Here is a 17,237-nt window from a genome sequence, read left to right as displayed (position 1 = left end):
AGGTAATTAATAATTTTTGTTGAGTAAATGCAACACTGGGAAGTAGTTTATCTCCAGTGTTAACTGGAAACAAACATAGCATGAGGTGTTTAGTGGGGGTGCTTAAAGGACAGAGTTCAAGCAAGCACACTTTAAATAAAGAAAGGGAGTTTATTTGGAAGCTTGAAAGGAAACTTAACAACAGTTTTAAAATCCCTCTGATTGCTAGTGCTAAGTACCTACTGTCCAGCTGGCCCAAAGGGCAATGTACGAAATAAACACAGCTTAGAGAAATTGGGATTCAACAAAACCTAAGTATAAAGAAATGTGCTAATTCACACAAGTCCAGAGATAAGAGTGTATTCATCTTCTACAGGTGCTATAAATCACCACAAAATTGATGGATTAAAAAAGCATACATTTATTATTTTACAGTTATGTAGACATTAAGTCAGCTGTGGATCTCAGTGCACTAAAATCAAGGTGGACTCTGTTCCTTTCTGAAGTTCTAGGGGAAGATCCCTTTCCTTGTCAGAATTCGATTACCAGCATTTGAAGGACTGAGGTCCTCATTTCCTTTTCAGCTGTTAGCTAAGGGCCCTTTTCAGTTTCTCAAAACTGCTGACATTTCTTGGCTCATAATCCCTTTCCTCCATTCAAGAGGGCTAAGAATCCTTCTCAAATCTCTTTCTTTTTTTTTTTACATCTCCTTTCTCTGATCTACTCTTCTATCTGTCTCTCTCTTTTTTTTTTTAACATGGAAAATCAAAGTTTTCTATGACTTTTTTTTTTTTCTTTTGCAGTTTTTGGCCAGGGCTGGGCTTGAACCCGCCACCTCCGGCATATGGGGCCGGCGCCCTACTCCTTTGAGCCACAGGCACCGTCCCTCCCTCTTTTGTTTTTAAAAGCTCATGTGCCCCTATTAAATAGATATGTAATAAAAAATAAAATGAAACAAAATAAAAATTAAAATTGAAAAAAAGGTGGACCCATATAGATCACCCTGGATAAATGACTCATCTACTAGTCTATGACCTCAATCATGTCTACCAAGTCTTTTCTAACATAGTATATAACATGAACACGTTCACAGGTTCTGAGAATTTGGACATAGACATCTCTGAGAGAGCATTATGTAGCTTACGACAGGCACATTTTAAACTTACTTGGCCCCTCAATGATACTAGGAATTCTTTTTTCCCCCAACTCTCCACTCTGCTGATTACAGCTTTATTTTTATTCGTGTCTGGCTCCTCTTATGGTCTTTAGAGGGCTGCCAATGTTAACTAGGCCTACAGACTTCCTTGCTCACAGCATCAGGAAAGACAAGAGACTGCTTCACAACACATCCAAGCAAGTCCCATGCTGTGTTCTACTGACCTTACACAAGTAGACTAATAAAGCAAGGGGAACTGGACAACGGGTTAGACAAATTATGTAAGTCATTTGGCTATCCTTTATTTATACATACCATTCTTCCAACACACATACTTTCAAAACTGCTCATGCCAATCCACCTCACAAGAAGGAAACCACCCAAAGTTTCATCTGATTATATCTAACTCCAGTGGCATGAAATAAGTGGTATGCTTTTGTTTCCAGCAGGTCTTTATAGATTTATATAAACATAGCTAAAAGCTCAAATTATCTACATTCAAAATACACTGGTGGAGAAAAAAATAGGATGACTACAATTAAATTCACAAAAATGAAGAATGGTAACAATGGTCTACTGGTCCTTAGCACAAAGCAGATCTTTCTAAGAGGTAGCTGAGATTCTACTCTCAAAATTCCAAAGGCTAGTAACAGTAACCATAACATGAGAGCTTATTGAGACAATGGTTGAGACTAAGAATTTTTGTGTCTTGGCAATAAGCCTCTGACACCTTCCCATTACCTAAAGACTCTAAATCTACAATGGTCTTTACCTATTGAATTTCAATTTTTAAAACTATCTCTTTCTTCCCCTTAGCCTGCATTTAAAATACAGTCCTGTATTGCCTAAAATAATTTGGTCCATGATGGACTGAATATCCAACAGTGGTCTCATTAAGATTATAATAGAACTGAATAATTCCTATGGCCATCATAACATTTATTTTTTCATTTTGATTTTTTTGTTTTCATTAAATCATAACTGTGTACACTGATGCATTTATGGGGTTCGATGTACTGATTTTACATACAATGTGAAATGTTTACATTGAACTGATTTAACACATCCACCATGTTTATACTCTTTTCTTAATAGTTTTGAAATGTACCATTGTATCAAGCACATTAGGTGAGGTTCTCCCCAAATACCCTTCCTCCTCCCCCGTCCCCTCCCCTTTCTCCTCTTCCCTTCTACTTTCTGTACTACAGTTATGTTTTACCATTCATATGAATGTATAGGTGATTATATATAGATTTCATAGTAGTACTGAGTACATCAGATACTTTTTCTTCCCATTCCTGAGATAATTTACTAAGAAGACTATGTTCCAACTCCTTCCAGGTAAACATAAAAAATGTGAAGTCTCCGTCATTTTTATGGCTGCATAGTATTCCATGGTGTACGAATACCACTAATTGTTAATCCATTCATGGGTCAATGGGCATTTGGGTTGTTTCCATGTCTTGGCAATTATCAACTGGGCTACAATAAAAATTCCAGTGCAAATGTCTTTGTTGTAAAATAATTTTTGATCATCTGGGTATATATCTAGTAGAGGAACTTCAGGATCAAATGGTAGGTCTACTTTTAGTTCACTGAGTATTCGCCAAACTTCCTTCCAAAAAGGTCATATTAGCTTGCATTCCCACCAGCAGTGTAGAAGCATTCCCTTCTCTCCGCATCCACACCAACACCTGTAGTTCTGGGATTTTGTAATGTGCTAATCTTACTGGACTTAGATATCTCAAAGTGGTTTTGATTTGCATTTCTCTGATGATTAAAGAGGATGAGCTTTTTTCATGTGTTTGTAGGTGATGCGCCTGTCTTCATCAGAGAAGTTACTGTTCAAATCTCTTGCCCACATAGAAATAGGGTTATTTGTTCTTTTCTTATTGATTAGCTTGAGTTCTCTGTAGATTATAGTTATCAGACCTTTGTCAGAAGCATAACCTGTAAAAATCTTCTCCCATTCTGAAGGTTGTCTGTTTGCTTTACTTACTGTGCTCTTGGCTGTGCAAAAGCTTTTGAGTTTGATCAGATCACAGTAATGGATTTTTGGTATTGCTTTAATTGCCGGGAGTGGGGTGGGGTGGGGATCCTCCTCATTAAATACTCTCCCAGGCTGATTTCTTCAAGTGTTTTCCTTGCACACTCTTCTAGTATTTTTATAGTTTCATGTCTTAAGTTTAAATCTTTTATCCACTGAGAATAAATTTTTGTTAATGGTGAAAGATGGGGGTCCAATTTCAGTCTTCTACAGGTCGCCAGCCAGTTCACCCAGTAACATTTGAGAAATAGAGAATCTTTTCCCCACTGAATATTTTTGACAGGCTTGTCAAAGATCAAATGACAATAAGTAACTGGGTTCATCTTTTGGTTCTCTGTTCCATATATCTACCTCCCTGTTTTTGTGCCAGTACCATACAGTATAGCCTTAAGTCTGGTAACTTGATACCTCCTGATTTGTTTTTATTTCAGAGTAATGTATTTGCTATTTGAGATTTTTTCTGATTTCCATATAAAATGAAGCACTATTTTTTCAAGCTCTTTAAGGTATGACAATGGTGCTTTAATAGGGATTGCATTAAATCTGTAGATTTCTTTGGGTAGTATGGACATTTTAACAATGTTGATTCTTCCCAGCCATGAGTGTGGTATGTTTTCCCATTTGTTAACATCTTCAGCAATTTCTTTTCTCAGAGTTTCATAATTCTCTTTTAGAGATCTTTCACATCCTTTGTTAGGTAAATTCCCAGATATTCATCTTCTTTGGCACTACTGTAAAAGAAACAGAGTCCCTGGCTATACTTTCAGCTTGACTATTATTGGCCTATAATAAAAGCTACTGATTTGTTAAGTATTGGTTTTGTATCCTGAGATGCTGCTGTATTCCTTGATCACTTCTAAGAGTTTTGTAGTTGATTTTCCAGGTATAGGATCATATCATCTCCTCTGACCCTATTTGGATACCCTGGATCGCCTTCTCTTGCCTGACTGTGATGGCTAAGACTTCTATTACTATGTTGAATGGCATTGGAGACAACGGGCATCCTTGCCTAGTTCCTGATCTGAGTGGAAATGTTTTCAATTTTAGTCCATTCAATATGACATTGGCTGTGAGTTTGTTGTAGATGGATGGCCTCTATCAGTTTAAGAAACATCCCTTCTATGCCTATTTTCTTAAGTGTTCTGATCATGAAAGGATGCTGGATATTACCAAAGGCTTTTTCTGAATCAATTGAAAGAATGATATGGTCTTTGTTTTTTATTTTAGTGATGTATTATATTTATAGATTTGCATATGTTGAACCAACCCTGTAACCCTGGAATAAAACCAACTTGATTATGGTGTATAATTTTTTTGATGTGTTGTTGAATTCTATTTGCTAAGATGTTATTGAGTATTTTTGTATCAATATTCATTAATGATATTGGTCTATAATTTTCTCTCCTTGTTGGATCCTTTCCTGGTTTGGGGATCAGGGTGATATTTGCTTCCTAGAATGTGTTGGGAAGTATTCCTTCTTTTTCTATGTTTTGGAAAAGGTTGTATAATAGAGGTACTGGTTCCTCTTGAAAGGTTTGATAGAATTCGGATGTGAAGCCATCTGGTCCTGGACTTTTCTTTTTGGGGAGATTTCATATTGTTGATGCCATTAAGTGATTGATATAGGTCTGTTCAATATATATATATATATATATATTTTTTTTTTTTTTTTTTTTTTTGAGAAAGGGTCTCACTTTGTCACCCTGGGGAGAGTACTGTGACATCACAGCTCACAGCAACCTCAAACTCTTGGGTTTAAGTGATTCTCTTGCCTTAGCCTCTCGCCTTCCAAGTAGCTGGGACTACAGGTGCCTGCCATAAAACCCGGCTATATTCAAGATTTCAAATTCTTTCTGGTTGCGTCTAGGAAGGTGGCGTGCTTCCAGGTATTGGTGCTTTCAGATTTTCCTATTTCTGGGAATAGAGTTTTTTGTATTAATCATTGAGGATTTTTTTTGAATTTCTGAGGTGTCTGCTGTTATTTCTCCTTTATCGTTTCTGATAGACAATATTAGAGATTTTACTTTTCTGTTTCTGTTTAGGTTGGCCAAAGGTTTATCAATTTTATTAATCTTCTCAAAAAACTAACTTTTTGTTTTATTGATCTTCTCAATGATTTTGTTTTCAATTTCATTTAATTCTGCCCTAATTTTGGTTATTTCTTTTCTTTTGCTGGGTTTGGGGTTGGAATGTTCTTCCTTTTCCAGTCGCTTGAAATGATCCATTAAGTTGTTGACTTCCTCTCTCTCTTTTTTTTTGAGACAGAGCCTCAAGTTGTTGCCCTGGGTAAGGTGCTGTGGCATTACAGCTCACAGCAACCACCAACTCCTGGGCTTAAGCAATTCTCTTGCCTCAGCCTCCCAAGTAGCTGGGACCACAGGTACCCACCATAATACCCGGCTATTTTTTGGTTGTAGTTTGTTGTTTGGCAGGCCCAGGCTGGATTCGAACTTGCCAGCTCTGGTGTATGTGGCTGGTGCCTTAGCTGCTTGAGCTACAAGCATTGAGCCTCTTTCTTTTTTTTTTTTTTTTTTGTGGTTTTTGGCCGGGGCTGGGTTTGAACCCACCACCTCCGGCATATGGGACCAGCGCCCTACTCCTTGAGCCACAGGCGCTGCCTCCTCTTTAGTTTTCTTGATGAAGGCTTCCAATGGTATAAATTTCCCTCTTAGGACTGCCTTTGAAGTATCCCACGGGTTTTGATAATTTGTGTCATTATCCTTTTGTTCCAAAAATTTGGTGATTTCCTTCTTAATCTTGTCTCTGACCCAGCTATCATTCAAGATTAGTTTCCATGACTTTGAGTATGAAGATTTCTGCTGCTACTGAGTTCAATTTTTATTCCATGGTGATCTGAGAAGATACAGAAATAATTTCTATTCTTTTAAATTTGCTGAGGTTAGACTTGTGTCCTAAAATATGCTCAATTTTGGAGGATGATCGTGGGCTGATGAGAAGGATATATATTCAGTTTTATTAGGATGAAAGGTTCTGTAGAGGTCTGTTAAGGCCATTTGTTCTAGGGTCAGGTTTAAGTCTAATATTTCTTTGTTTAGTTTCTTCTTGGAGGATCTATCCAAAACTGTTGAAGGGGTATTAAAATCTCTATTACAGTGCAAGAAAATATCAAGTTGTTCATCTCCATTAGGGTTTTCTTTATAAACTGAGGAGCATTCTGGTAGGGTGCGTAAATTGATAAGCCTGGCAGTGTTTTGGGTGTCATGTTTTTCGAATGTCCAGTGGGCATTTTTAATCCTTTCACCACTGTGGAAGTTGGGTTTTGTTCACAAATTTCTGAGTGAGTTTATTTTGGTGGTGGTCATTGTGGAGGATGGGTCTGGCAAATTTCTTCAATATGTGTATGTCATTAAAATATTTGATTTCTCCATCACAAATGAAACTAAGTTTAGCTGAATACAGGAACCTAGGGTGAAAATTGTTTTGTTTTAGAAGATTGAAGGTCGATGACCACACTCTTCTGGCTTGAAATGTTTTGGCTGAGAGATCTGCAGTCATTCTGGTATTTCTCCCTTTGTAAGTAATGCTTTTCTTATGTTTTACTGCTTGAAGAATTTTCTCCTTCATCTTAACTTTGGCAAAATTAATCACAATGTGTCTAGGAGATGCTTTATTTAGATTGAGTCTTGCTGGGGTTCTGACACTGTCTACTATCTGGATTTCTGTTATCTCCTGCCATGCTTGGGAAATTCTCCTTCATAATCTTGGAGTAGAGCAGCAGTTCTCAACCTGTGGGGCATGACCCATAGGAACTGTATTGAAGGGTCACGGCATTAGGAAGGTTGAGATCCACTGGAGTAGAGCTTCTGTACCTTTGGCATTAGGAAGGTTGAGAACCACTGGAGTAGAGCTTCTGTACCTTTAGGACCATCCTCTTCCCCTTCAGGAATTCCTATAAGACAGATGTTTGATCTTTTGGAGTGATCCCACAAACCTCTCAGGGAATGATCAGTTTTTGCCTGCCTCTTTGAGCATTTGGGAATGTTCAGAAGCTTTCTCTTCAATTTCAGAGATCCTTCCTTCTGCCTGGGTGACTCTATTACTGAGGGATTCTACTGTATTTTGGAGCTCCTCAGTAACTTTTTCATTGCCCTGAGCTCTGCTATCTCTTTTCTCATTATGTCCGTATGTTTGGTGACTTTGTCTTTGAATTCATTAATTTCTTGAGACAACTTTAGAACTATGGGATTTCAAATTTCTAACTTTTCTTCCATTCTATTTATCTGCCATCCATATTCTGAATTAGATTCCTGACATTTCAGCCATTTGCATGGCATCTTCAGTTGTATCTCCTTTGTCATTCCTTGGGGAGGGGGCTGATCCACTGTGGTTAGCCATGTTGCCAGAGTTCTTCCCTTGGTTCCGCACCATGTTTATTTTCCACTGTTTGGTTATTCAAACTGGTAGGGTGAGATTGAATTGGGGTTCCCAGATAGTAGAGATAATCAGCCCTTTACCAAAGCACTAGGCTTTGTAACTGTGGCTTATCTCCTACAGCCTTACAAATGCCCCTTTCAGAGTTTTGGCCGGAGACTGAGGACCTACTTGGTGAGACAGCACAAGCTTGCTCTGTTTTGAAATCAGCCAACCTCTACCCTATCCTAAGAAGCCAGGATATTAGGTTTAAATCTTGGCTGTGCGCCTTGCCCTCACCTTTCAGTTCTTTTCTGTTACAGAACTTTGAAGGTCAACCTCACAGTGTCCCCAGGTAGACACCCCCAGACGTTAATTTCAATCAAATTATCTCAGGCAGTACAAACCCTGCTCAACAGAGAGAGATCCAAGGGTCTCTAATAGCAGAATTGGAGTCAGGGGTCCATACCCCTGACCACCAGACTCAGTCCACATTGGTGTCTGCTTCTCTGCTTACAGGCCCAGTTGGAGCCGGGGACCATGCCCCTGCCCTCCACTCTCAGTCCACACCCAGCAAGCCTCTGCTGACTGGCCCAGATGGAATGAGGGGACCATGCCCTTGCCCTCAGGTCTGGGTCCACACCTGGAAAGCCTCTGCTCCTCCCAGTTGGGAACCAGTCCTGCTTGCCTAACTCAGTCCATACCAGGCAATCGCTCTCCCACTTGTGAGCGCCATCAGAGCCAGGGTTTCTGCACCCCCTCCTGCCAGACACAGCCCAAACCAAGGGTCTCCGCCACTGGCCAGGCAAAGTCATAACCAGGGGACTGCTCCTCCTCCTGCCGAGTGTCCCGTTCTTCCCACATCCTCTTTCTTCCCCACTAGTCACAGATTCCATTGTGATGGTTGGCAGTCCACACTATGCCCAGATCTCTCAGGAAAATACCAAACACTCTGTGGTCTGCAGGGGCAGAACTTCAGACTATCATGTGAAGGGGGAGGGGTGAACTGGGAGTTTGGAATTGTGGGGAAAAATATTTGTTCAGTTTTATGCCTGGCAGGGTGGCATCTAGGTTTTTAATGAGACCTCCCTGGAAAAAAGAGACCTGGTGTTTTGTGGCTCTCTCCAGTGAAGTAAAATGAGAGGTCTTTTGTTCCCTGCTTGCTCACAGAGGGCCCACCCTGGTGGGACTCATGCTTGGTGGAGGGGTCTCCCATCCTCCAGTTGATAGGCTTTGGACCTGTAATTTGTTTTCTTGAATGGTCTTCCTTGGGGTCACAGCTTGTCAAACTTCTTTCTTGGCTCAGCTCCCCACCTTTGGCTTCATAGACTCCAATTCTGTCCAGTTTTTCTCCCCCTGGTCAGGAGCCTCTGCCGAGGACTGCTACTAGTTGGCCATCTTCCCAGAGTTCCCATCACAACGTTTTAGCACAATGCATTACTCACATGTTTGTGGTGATGCTGGTATAAACAAACCTACTGTTCTGCCAGTCACACAACAGTACTGCAATATATGGCACATAACCCTTGACAGTGATAATAAACAACTATGTTCCACATTTATGTATTTAACTATACTTATCATTAGAGTAGACTCCTCTTACATACAAAAAAGTCATCTGCAAAACAACCTCAGGCAGGTCCTTCAGGAGGTATTCCAGAAGAAGGCACAGTCAATCATTATAGAAGATGATAGCTCCATGCATGTTACTGCCCTTGAAGAGCTTCTCAGGCAACAAGATGTGGAGGTGGAAGACAGTGATATTGATGATCCTGACTTTGTGTAAACCTAAGTTAATATATATGCTTATGTTTTAATGTTTAACAAAAAAGCTCAAAAAGTTTAAAAAAATTAAATAGGAAAACAACTTATAAAGATATAAACGGGGCAGGGCACGGTGGCTCACACCTGTAATCCTAATAGTCTGGGAGGCTAAGGCAGGTGGATTGCCTAAGTTCAGGGGTTTAAGACCAGCCTGAGCATGAGTGAGACTCCCATCTCTGAAAATGGCTGGGCACTGTGGCAGGCGCCTGTAGTCCCAGCTGTTGGGGAGGCTGAGGCAAGAGGATCATTTGACTCCAAGTGTTTGAGGTTGCTGTAAGCTGTGATGCCATGGCACTCTACTGAGGGTGACAAAGTGAGATTGTCTTAAAAAAAACAAAAAGACATTAAGAAAAAATTTTTGCATAGCTATGTGTTTGTCTTTTAAGCTAAATGTTATTATAAGAGTTAAAAAGTTTTTAAAAATTTTAAAGTTTATAAAGTAAAAGTTATAGTTAATTTTTTAACAGATTCAGTGTTGCCTAAGTGTGCAGTGTTTATGAAATCTACAGTCGTGTACAGTAACATGTTAAGCCTTCACATTCACTCACTACTCCATCACTGACTTACTCAAAGCAACTTCCAGTCTTGCAAGTTCCATTCATGGTTAAGTGCCTACGCAGGGGTACCATTTTAGAAATCTTCTACACTGTGTTTTTACTGTACCTTTTTCTATGTTTAGATATACTTAGATACACATATACTTACCACTGTGCTTCAACTCCTTATGCAAAGTATTCAGTACAGGAAAACTTGCTGTACAGGGTCATAGCCTAGGAGTAGGAGGCTATACCATACAGCCGAGGTGTGTAGTAGCCTAAACCATGTAGCTCTGTATAGTTATACTCGATGATAATATGTTCACACAATGATGAAATCACCCAATGATGCATTTCTGAGAACACATCCCTGTTGTTGAGCATGACTGTATATTTTTACTATATAACATTGAGTAGATCTATTTAGGAGGTAGAAAATATTTAAAAGGAGGTATTTGGGAAAGGCCTAAGGCAGAGAGGTCCTCAAACTTTTTAAACAGGGGGCCAGTTCACTGTCCCTCAGACGATTGGAGGGCGGATTATAGTTTTAAAAAAAAACTATGAACAAATTCCTATGCACACTGCACATATCTTATTTTGAAGTAAAAAATGAAAATGGCTTTTTTCGCAATGGCTTCCTGCACCCAGCTCAGTGGCTCAGTCTGGGGCCCCAGAAAATGCCCAAAGTTCTCCACACTCCTGCTCAAGCTCTCCCTAAGGCAGTTCAACTGAGTGCCAAGTCCAAAAACACCGAAACAGTTCACAGAAACATGGCTACACACACCTTTCTGCAGGAGAACTTCTTCGTGATGAGAGGAAGAATCCAGATTCACAATATGGTGAACTGATTGAAAAGTACATTAAAGACGGAAAGATTGTGCCAGTTGAGATAACCATCAGTTTATCAAAGAGGGAAATGGATAAGACGATGGCTGTCAGTGCTCAGAAGAATAAATTCTTGATTGATGGGTTTCCAAGAAATGAAGACAATCTTCAAGGTTGGAACAAGACCATGGATGGGAAGGCAGATGTATCTTTCGTTCTGTTTTTTGACTGTGATAATGAGATCTGTATTGAACGATGTCTTGAGAGGGGAAAGAGTAGTGGTAGGAGTGATGACAACAGAGAGAGCTTGGAAAAGAGAATCCAGACCTATCTTCAGTCAACAAAGCCAATTATTGACTTATATGAAGAAATAGGGAAAGTCAGGAAAATAGATGCTTCTAAATCTGTTGATGAATTTTTTGATGAAGTTGTGAAGGTTTTTGACAAGGAAGCCTAATTAATTCTAAGCCTGAAAACATCCTTAAAATCATGCTTGAATATTGCTTTGATAGCTGCTATCACACCCCTTTTTAAGACAATTTTTTTTTTTAATTTTTAATCTTTAGTTTGATTTAAACATTGCTTTTAGTATGATGCCGACACCAGCTGTGCAGAAAGGGCTCTGGAGAGATGTTCATAGCAGCACACACCTGCGGCTCTTCTTCGGTTCTAGAGGTTCCAGGGCAGACAATATTGCTTCATCAAATACATTCTTTAGGCCTTTCTGTGTAAGTGCAGAACACTCCACATACTTGACAGCCTTCAGGTCACGGGCCAGCTTTTCAGCAGTCTCTGGTGTGATAGGTTTCTGTTTGTTCTTGGCAAGTTTCTCAATAGTAGAAGGATCATCTCTGAGATCAATTTGGGTCCCAACAAGCAAGAAAGGAGTCTTTGGACAATGGTGAGTTATCTCAGGCACCCACTTTTCTTTCACATTTTCAAATGAGGATGGAGAGACCACTGAAAAGTGGACTAGAAATACATCTGTTTGTGGATAACTCAGCGGTCGTAATCTGTCATAATCCTCTTGCCCTGCAGTATCAAAAAGTCCAAGAGTATACGGCTCTCCACCAATCATAACTGTGACTGCATAGTTGTCAAAAACAGTCGGAACATATTCAGATGGAAATTTGTTTGTTGTGTAGGATATCAGGAGACATGTTTTACCAACAGCACCATCGCCTACCACAACGCACTTAATTGTCTGCATTGCTGAAATAGTTTTATATCCACTTTAAATATTTCAAATCTGATGTTGACCTCAGCATCTCCACCGGGGCGTTGGCAGCACTCTTAAGACAATTTTAATCTTTCATAACTACATCTCAATTAATGGCTGGAAAGTATATAGCAAGACATTAATTTTTTATGTCCTTTTTTTTTTTGGTCACAGGAATACACAGTAAATTCAGCTTTAACTTCCATCCTAGTTATGGTGCTCACAAAACAAAGAAGGAAATCAGCTAGTTCTTTGTTTTTATTAAAAAAGAATATCCCTTTTATAGTTTGTGCCTTCTGTGAGCAACACCTTTTAATATTAGATCCTTTTATTAATTACAGTATGTTAAGGTTAGGGAGAGCCACTTCCTCTTTTTCTTGTAAGTTTTAAATTTCCAAGCTGAGGTGAATTTGTGGACCAAATTTCAAAGGAACTTTTGTGTAGTCAGTTCTTGCACAATATGTTTGGTAAACAAACTCATAAAATGGATTATTAGCAGTGTTTTAATATTTATCAAATAACTGACCATTTCCTATAGAAAGGTAAAAAAAAAAAAAAAGCTTAGGCTTTGCTAATTTACTACATTTTGTAGAAAGTTGTATGACAGGGCATATTCTTTGTTTCTAAGGTTTGGGTTGGAGGATCTGGGGGTTCAGAGCCTGGGAGAATTGTCAGCTTCATTCTGACATAATCTGAGGGGATGGGACAAGGATCCCATGTAATAGTTTGTGTTCCTCATACTGTTAGATAGTGTTATTCATGATTCAGTTGATCGTAATAAAATCCCTAGCAGTGGAACCTTGAAATGCATGTGTTAGATTTATGCTAAAATGATTTGGTCAACATTTTAGTAACACTTCAATTTTTTTTGTTTGTTTTCTAGATAAATACAAGGTTAGCATAAATAAGAGCAATTTAATAGTTAAATTTCCCATTTGTATTTAATTTTTTGAATATTATTTTGATAGTTATTTGTTTAAGAAGATTTAAAAATCCTTGCACTTTGGTCAGAAAATAAATATATCTTATTAAAAAAAAAATGAAAATGGAAACAAATACAATCACACTGCCTCATGTGGCCCGCGGGCCGTAGTTTGAAGACTCCTGGCCTAAGGTAACAGATTTGTGCTTTACCACATACTTATCTCCTACTAAATCTCATTCCTTTTAAACCCATATTCACATTAACTTTCAAAAAGATGAATTCTTTACTTCAGGCTAATCTCGTCAACCTGAACTGTGAAACGCCGCCAACAAACAGAAGGGATCATTTTATTGGATGTGAACTTTCTACGATTAGAAAAAAAAAGATCTTTCCTGGGTCTTAGCCAGGCATTCTAATATTCTGAGTTTTTGTATAATTAAAGTATAGCCTTAGGAAATTAAACCAAAGCCTCGTGAAACACATACCCTGAGCGGAAATAATCTTCAACCTCCCATCTTGGAACAGTAAGGATACTTACTACCTTCTTCCCTGACTAAATCCAGATTTTACAATCTCTTACCTGCAAGTATCCATTCCCATTATCAGGTTCAGTTGAGGTTGGAATGCCACTGACTTCAAGTACAGAAACCAATTCAAAATTATTTAAAAATATGCTACATTTTCTGACTCAGCACCTATAGCTCTGCGGCTAGGGCGCCAGTCACATACACTGGAGCTGGTGGATTGGAATCCAGCCTGGGCCTGCCAAACAACAATGACAACTACAACCAAATAAAATAGCTGGGTGTTGTGGTGGGTGCCTGTAGTCCCAGCTACTTGGGAGGTTTGAGGTTGATGTGAGTGGTGATGCTATGGCATTCTACTGAGGGTAACACAGTGAAACTCTGTCTCAAAAAAAAGCTACATTTTCATAATAAGAAATTCAGAAATCAGGCAGTCTTTCTCAGGATTGACTGATTCTGGGACCCCAGACATCTTTCAGGGATCTAGGTTTTTCCCATCTCTTTGCTCTTTTTTAGGGTCATGCTGACACTAGTTTTATTATGAGCTAGTTGGCATCTCTTTCCCAGAGACCACAAGCCAATCTTTCCTCCGTATGTCAGTGGTCCAAACTGGCTTAGTTCTGCCCACCCTTGGAACCACAGATCACGTGCACTACGTATCTGGGGTGGAAAGTAAATTCACCAAAGTATCAGGCTGAATACTGACAATGTTTAAAATGATACCTCTCATGTTAATTTGAAATATTTAAAAGTTCTCTAGAAAAGGAGCTGAACTGATACAAATAGGGCAAAAGAGTTATGGAGAACTGAATTCAGTTTTTCTCTTTTCTGTTAAGGCTAGCTCAAGTTTCTGAACTCTTCAAAACTCTTAGGAAGAATAATCTCTTACCAGTGCTCGTATAGCTTTATTATGACATACTATTTTATGTTTAGATGTCCTATCTTCTATACTAGAATGTAAACTCTTTAGGGCTGAGGAGAAAACAATTTTCTCTTACGGTATCAACTATGTCTGACACAGTAGGCACTCAAGTGTTCAATGGAAGATCAAATATATACATGTTTAAATAATTAATGTTTTTGCTGATTTTACAGCCAAGAAGGAGTAGATAGAATACAGATAGAGTGGAGATTAGTATCTTTTTGGAGCCATTTGCTTTTCCTGAGCCTGCAGATGTACAAAGTTATTTCTCCTAAGAGGAGTGATGTAAATGAAAGCCAGAGATAATCAATGTTATCAATACTTTCTCTTTTCTTCTCCCTGTTCTATTCATCTCTTTTGATAACCATTCTGTTTATTTTTCCTTTTATTTTTGTTTCCATCTGTTCTATAAAGGCCATTTAAGGGGATTTCTTTGCATCACTGATTTTTTAAAAATGAAATAAAAGTTTAACCTGACATTTACACACCCACTGTATTGTCACACAAACCAATATATTGTGGTAAGTCCAATAAAGAGACCGTATAAAGTACTATGAGAAAAGGTGAGTTTTTGTTTATTTGGGCAAATACCTAAGAAAACAATAAATCCTATATCCACTGGCCATTTAGAATGTTCTGACATGTCTTATAAATCATTGAATAGGTGTTCTAACTTTTCTGTAACACTAATAGGAAGAAAAAATTGGTTGAAAGGACAAAATTTTAAATATCTAAAAGAATCAAAATCAAAGAACACTGGTAGCAATTCATTTTTGATCAAACTATTCTTTTTTATTTTTTTGCAGTTTTTGGCCAGGGCTGGGTTTGAACCCGCCACCTCCAGCATATGGGGCCGGTGCCCTACTCCTTTGAGCCACAGGCACTGCCCTGATCAAACTATTCTTTAATCTGTGTGTGTGTGTGTGTATGTATATAATGATATATCCAGTCCTTCCACCTTGAAAGCTGTGTTTTTTAGAGAGAAGATAGTATGTCACAATGAATTGTGACTCTCCCCAATTCCCAATCTCCAAACTGACGCCAGTGTGGCAGCATGTCTGAGTTAAGAGGAATTGACTCTATAAAACAAAAAAAGAAATAAAAACATTCCAAAACAGGTTTCACATGTGGGTCTATCAAGCTACAGTTCAGTTTGTTTTTGAGACAGTCTCAAGTGGTCGCCCTTGGTAGAGTGCTGTGGCATCATAGCTCACAGCAACCAATCTCAAACACTTCAGCTCAAGTGATCCTCTTGCCTCTGCCTCCCAAAGAACTGGGTCTACAGGCACCCACCACAACACCTGGCTATTTTTTTTTTTTTTTTTAGATATGGGGGTCTTGGTCTTGCTCAGGCTGGTCTCAAACTCCTGAGCTCCGACAATCCACCTGCCTCGGCCTGGTCTCCCACAATGCTAGGATTACAGGCATGAGGAGCCACTGCACCAGGTCTACAGCTAAGTTTTAAGTTAGAAAGTGTGAAATGATAAAGTAGACAAATTCACAAGAAACAAAAATGTTAAATTTTGCTCACACAAGATCTATGGTTATAAATATGAAATGCTTAGTTATAATGAGAATTTGGAAAAGGCCCCATTCTTTCTTGTCAAAATAACAATAATGTGCCTTCCCAAAAAGCTGAAGAGGTACTTTAAAAAATTAAGTATCAGAAACAGTGACATCAATCCAGAAAGAGTGCTCTGATGAAAGAGTTGGAAACAGCCAGTTACAATCCTTTCAAATTAAAACATCGACTCAGACTCTTTGGGGTTGGATTCAAGAGGAAAAAAGTTACTTTTTGATTACTCTGACTGCTATTTTACCTGAGGGACTTGGGATCTACAAAATGGCTGCTTATTAAATGTGCTGACGCATGCTTCTGAAAAATTTACCAAGATTAGAAAGTTGGAAAAGGGTATGTGAAATCTGATTTCATTAATGTATAAAACTTAACTAATCACATCTCACATTTAGCTTTTAATGCTATGAAAAGCAACACTGAAGGGTAATAATAATAATCTATACTCATTTTCTCAGTAAGACTTAATTGTAGAAATAAGACTTAAGACTGTAATGGTAGAAATAAATTAGCATAGGACTCCATAGTAAAAAGAAAAAAAAAATCTCAAACTTGATTATAGTAACTTACCTCTTTGTAGTAAAATTTTTTTCCAGTTCCTCATTGTTAACCAGTTTTGTATCTCCAAACTGCCATGATGACTGCAGACCACAGCTTATATCAAGCCTGCACTGGTTCAGAGTATCATGTATAAAACTATACTCTCTAGTATTGGTGCAACAAGGTGACAAGTAAACTAAAGAGAAACAGAAAATAGTTATTTGAATTTAAAATATTACTGTACATTTGTACGATATCAAAACCAAGAACATGACATTGATACAATCCACATAAACCTTATTAGGATTTTACCAGTTTTACACTCGTTTATGAGTATAGTTCTATGTAATTTTTTCACACTCATAGATTCATGTAACAACCACTACAAGACATAAAACTGTTCCATCACCACAAAGGTCTTCCTTATGCCACTCCTATATATATACATTGTTATACTTTGTTGCCCCAGGCTACAGTGCCATGATGTCATAGCTGACAGCAACCTTTAACTCCTGGGCTCAACTGATCCTCTTGCCCTAGCCTCCTGAGTAGCTGGGACTACAGGCATGCACCACCATGCCCAGCTAATTTTCCTATTTTTAGTAGAGACAGGTTCTCACTCTTGCTCAGACTGGTCTCCAACTCCTGAGCTCAAGTGGCCTCCCAGGATGCTAGGATTAGAGGAGTGAGCCACCTTGCCCTGCCTTTGAATATCTGTTTATATGCTTATTTGCCATCTGATATTTCACCAAAGGATGAAAAATTTATTTTTTCTTCATTTTTTTTTTGAGAC

The 17,237-nt window shown here is 38.6% G+C and overlaps 3 protein-coding genes across 3 annotated transcripts in view; 1 reads left to right on the top strand and 2 right to left on the bottom strand.

The window, feature by feature from the left end:
* The window catches only part of TEX15 (testis expressed 15, meiosis and synapsis associated), a 62,947-nt gene that overhangs the window by 39,777 nt on the left and 5,933 nt on the right, over positions 1-17,237 (bottom strand). Inside the window, exon 2 of the mRNA XM_053578176.1 lies at positions 16,475-16,640. Coding sequence (XP_053434151.1) covers positions 16,475-16,640 — 166 coding nt within the window. The remainder of the gene's footprint in view (positions 1-16,474; positions 16,641-17,237) is intronic.
* LOC128576575 (UMP-CMP kinase-like) lies at positions 9,253-11,285 on the top strand. The gene is made up of 2 exons (XM_053578826.1): positions 9,253-9,335; positions 10,673-11,285. Exons 1-2 carry the CDS (start codon positions 9,253-9,255, stop codon positions 11,193-11,195), a joined length of 606 nt encoding a protein of 201 aa, XP_053434801.1. The 3' UTR covers positions 11,196-11,285.
* LOC128576236 (cell division control protein 42 homolog) lies at positions 11,288-12,027 on the bottom strand. Its single transcript, XM_053578212.1, has one exon. It carries the CDS (start codon positions 11,946-11,948, stop codon positions 11,373-11,375), a length of 576 nt encoding a protein of 191 aa, XP_053434187.1. The 5' UTR covers positions 11,949-12,027; the 3' UTR covers positions 11,288-11,372.

Source organism: Nycticebus coucang, chromosome 24 (assembly GCF_027406575.1).
Source record: "Nycticebus coucang isolate mNycCou1 chromosome 24, mNycCou1.pri, whole genome shotgun sequence".
Classification (NCBI taxonomy): Eukaryota; Metazoa; Chordata; class Mammalia; order Primates; family Lorisidae; genus Nycticebus; species Nycticebus coucang.
Note: the sequence above shows the minus strand (reverse complement) of the source record. Positions and strands in the feature narration are given on the sequence as shown.

What these genes read in the sequence shown, in the direction of transcription:
- LOC128576236 (XM_053578212.1), bottom strand. Translation starts at nt 11,948, where the DNA reads ATGCAGACAATTAAGTGCGTTGTGGTAGGCGATGGTGCTGTTGGTAAA.
- LOC128576575 (XM_053578826.1), top strand. Translation starts at nt 9,253, where the DNA reads ATGCATGTTACTGCCCTTGAAGAGCTTCTCAGGCAACAAGATGTGGAG. An exon ending in ATTGATGATCCTGACTTTGT is followed by an intron (nt 9,336 to 10,672) that starts GTAAACCTAAGT and finishes ACACCGAAACAG; the next exon opens with TTCACAGAAACATGGCTACA.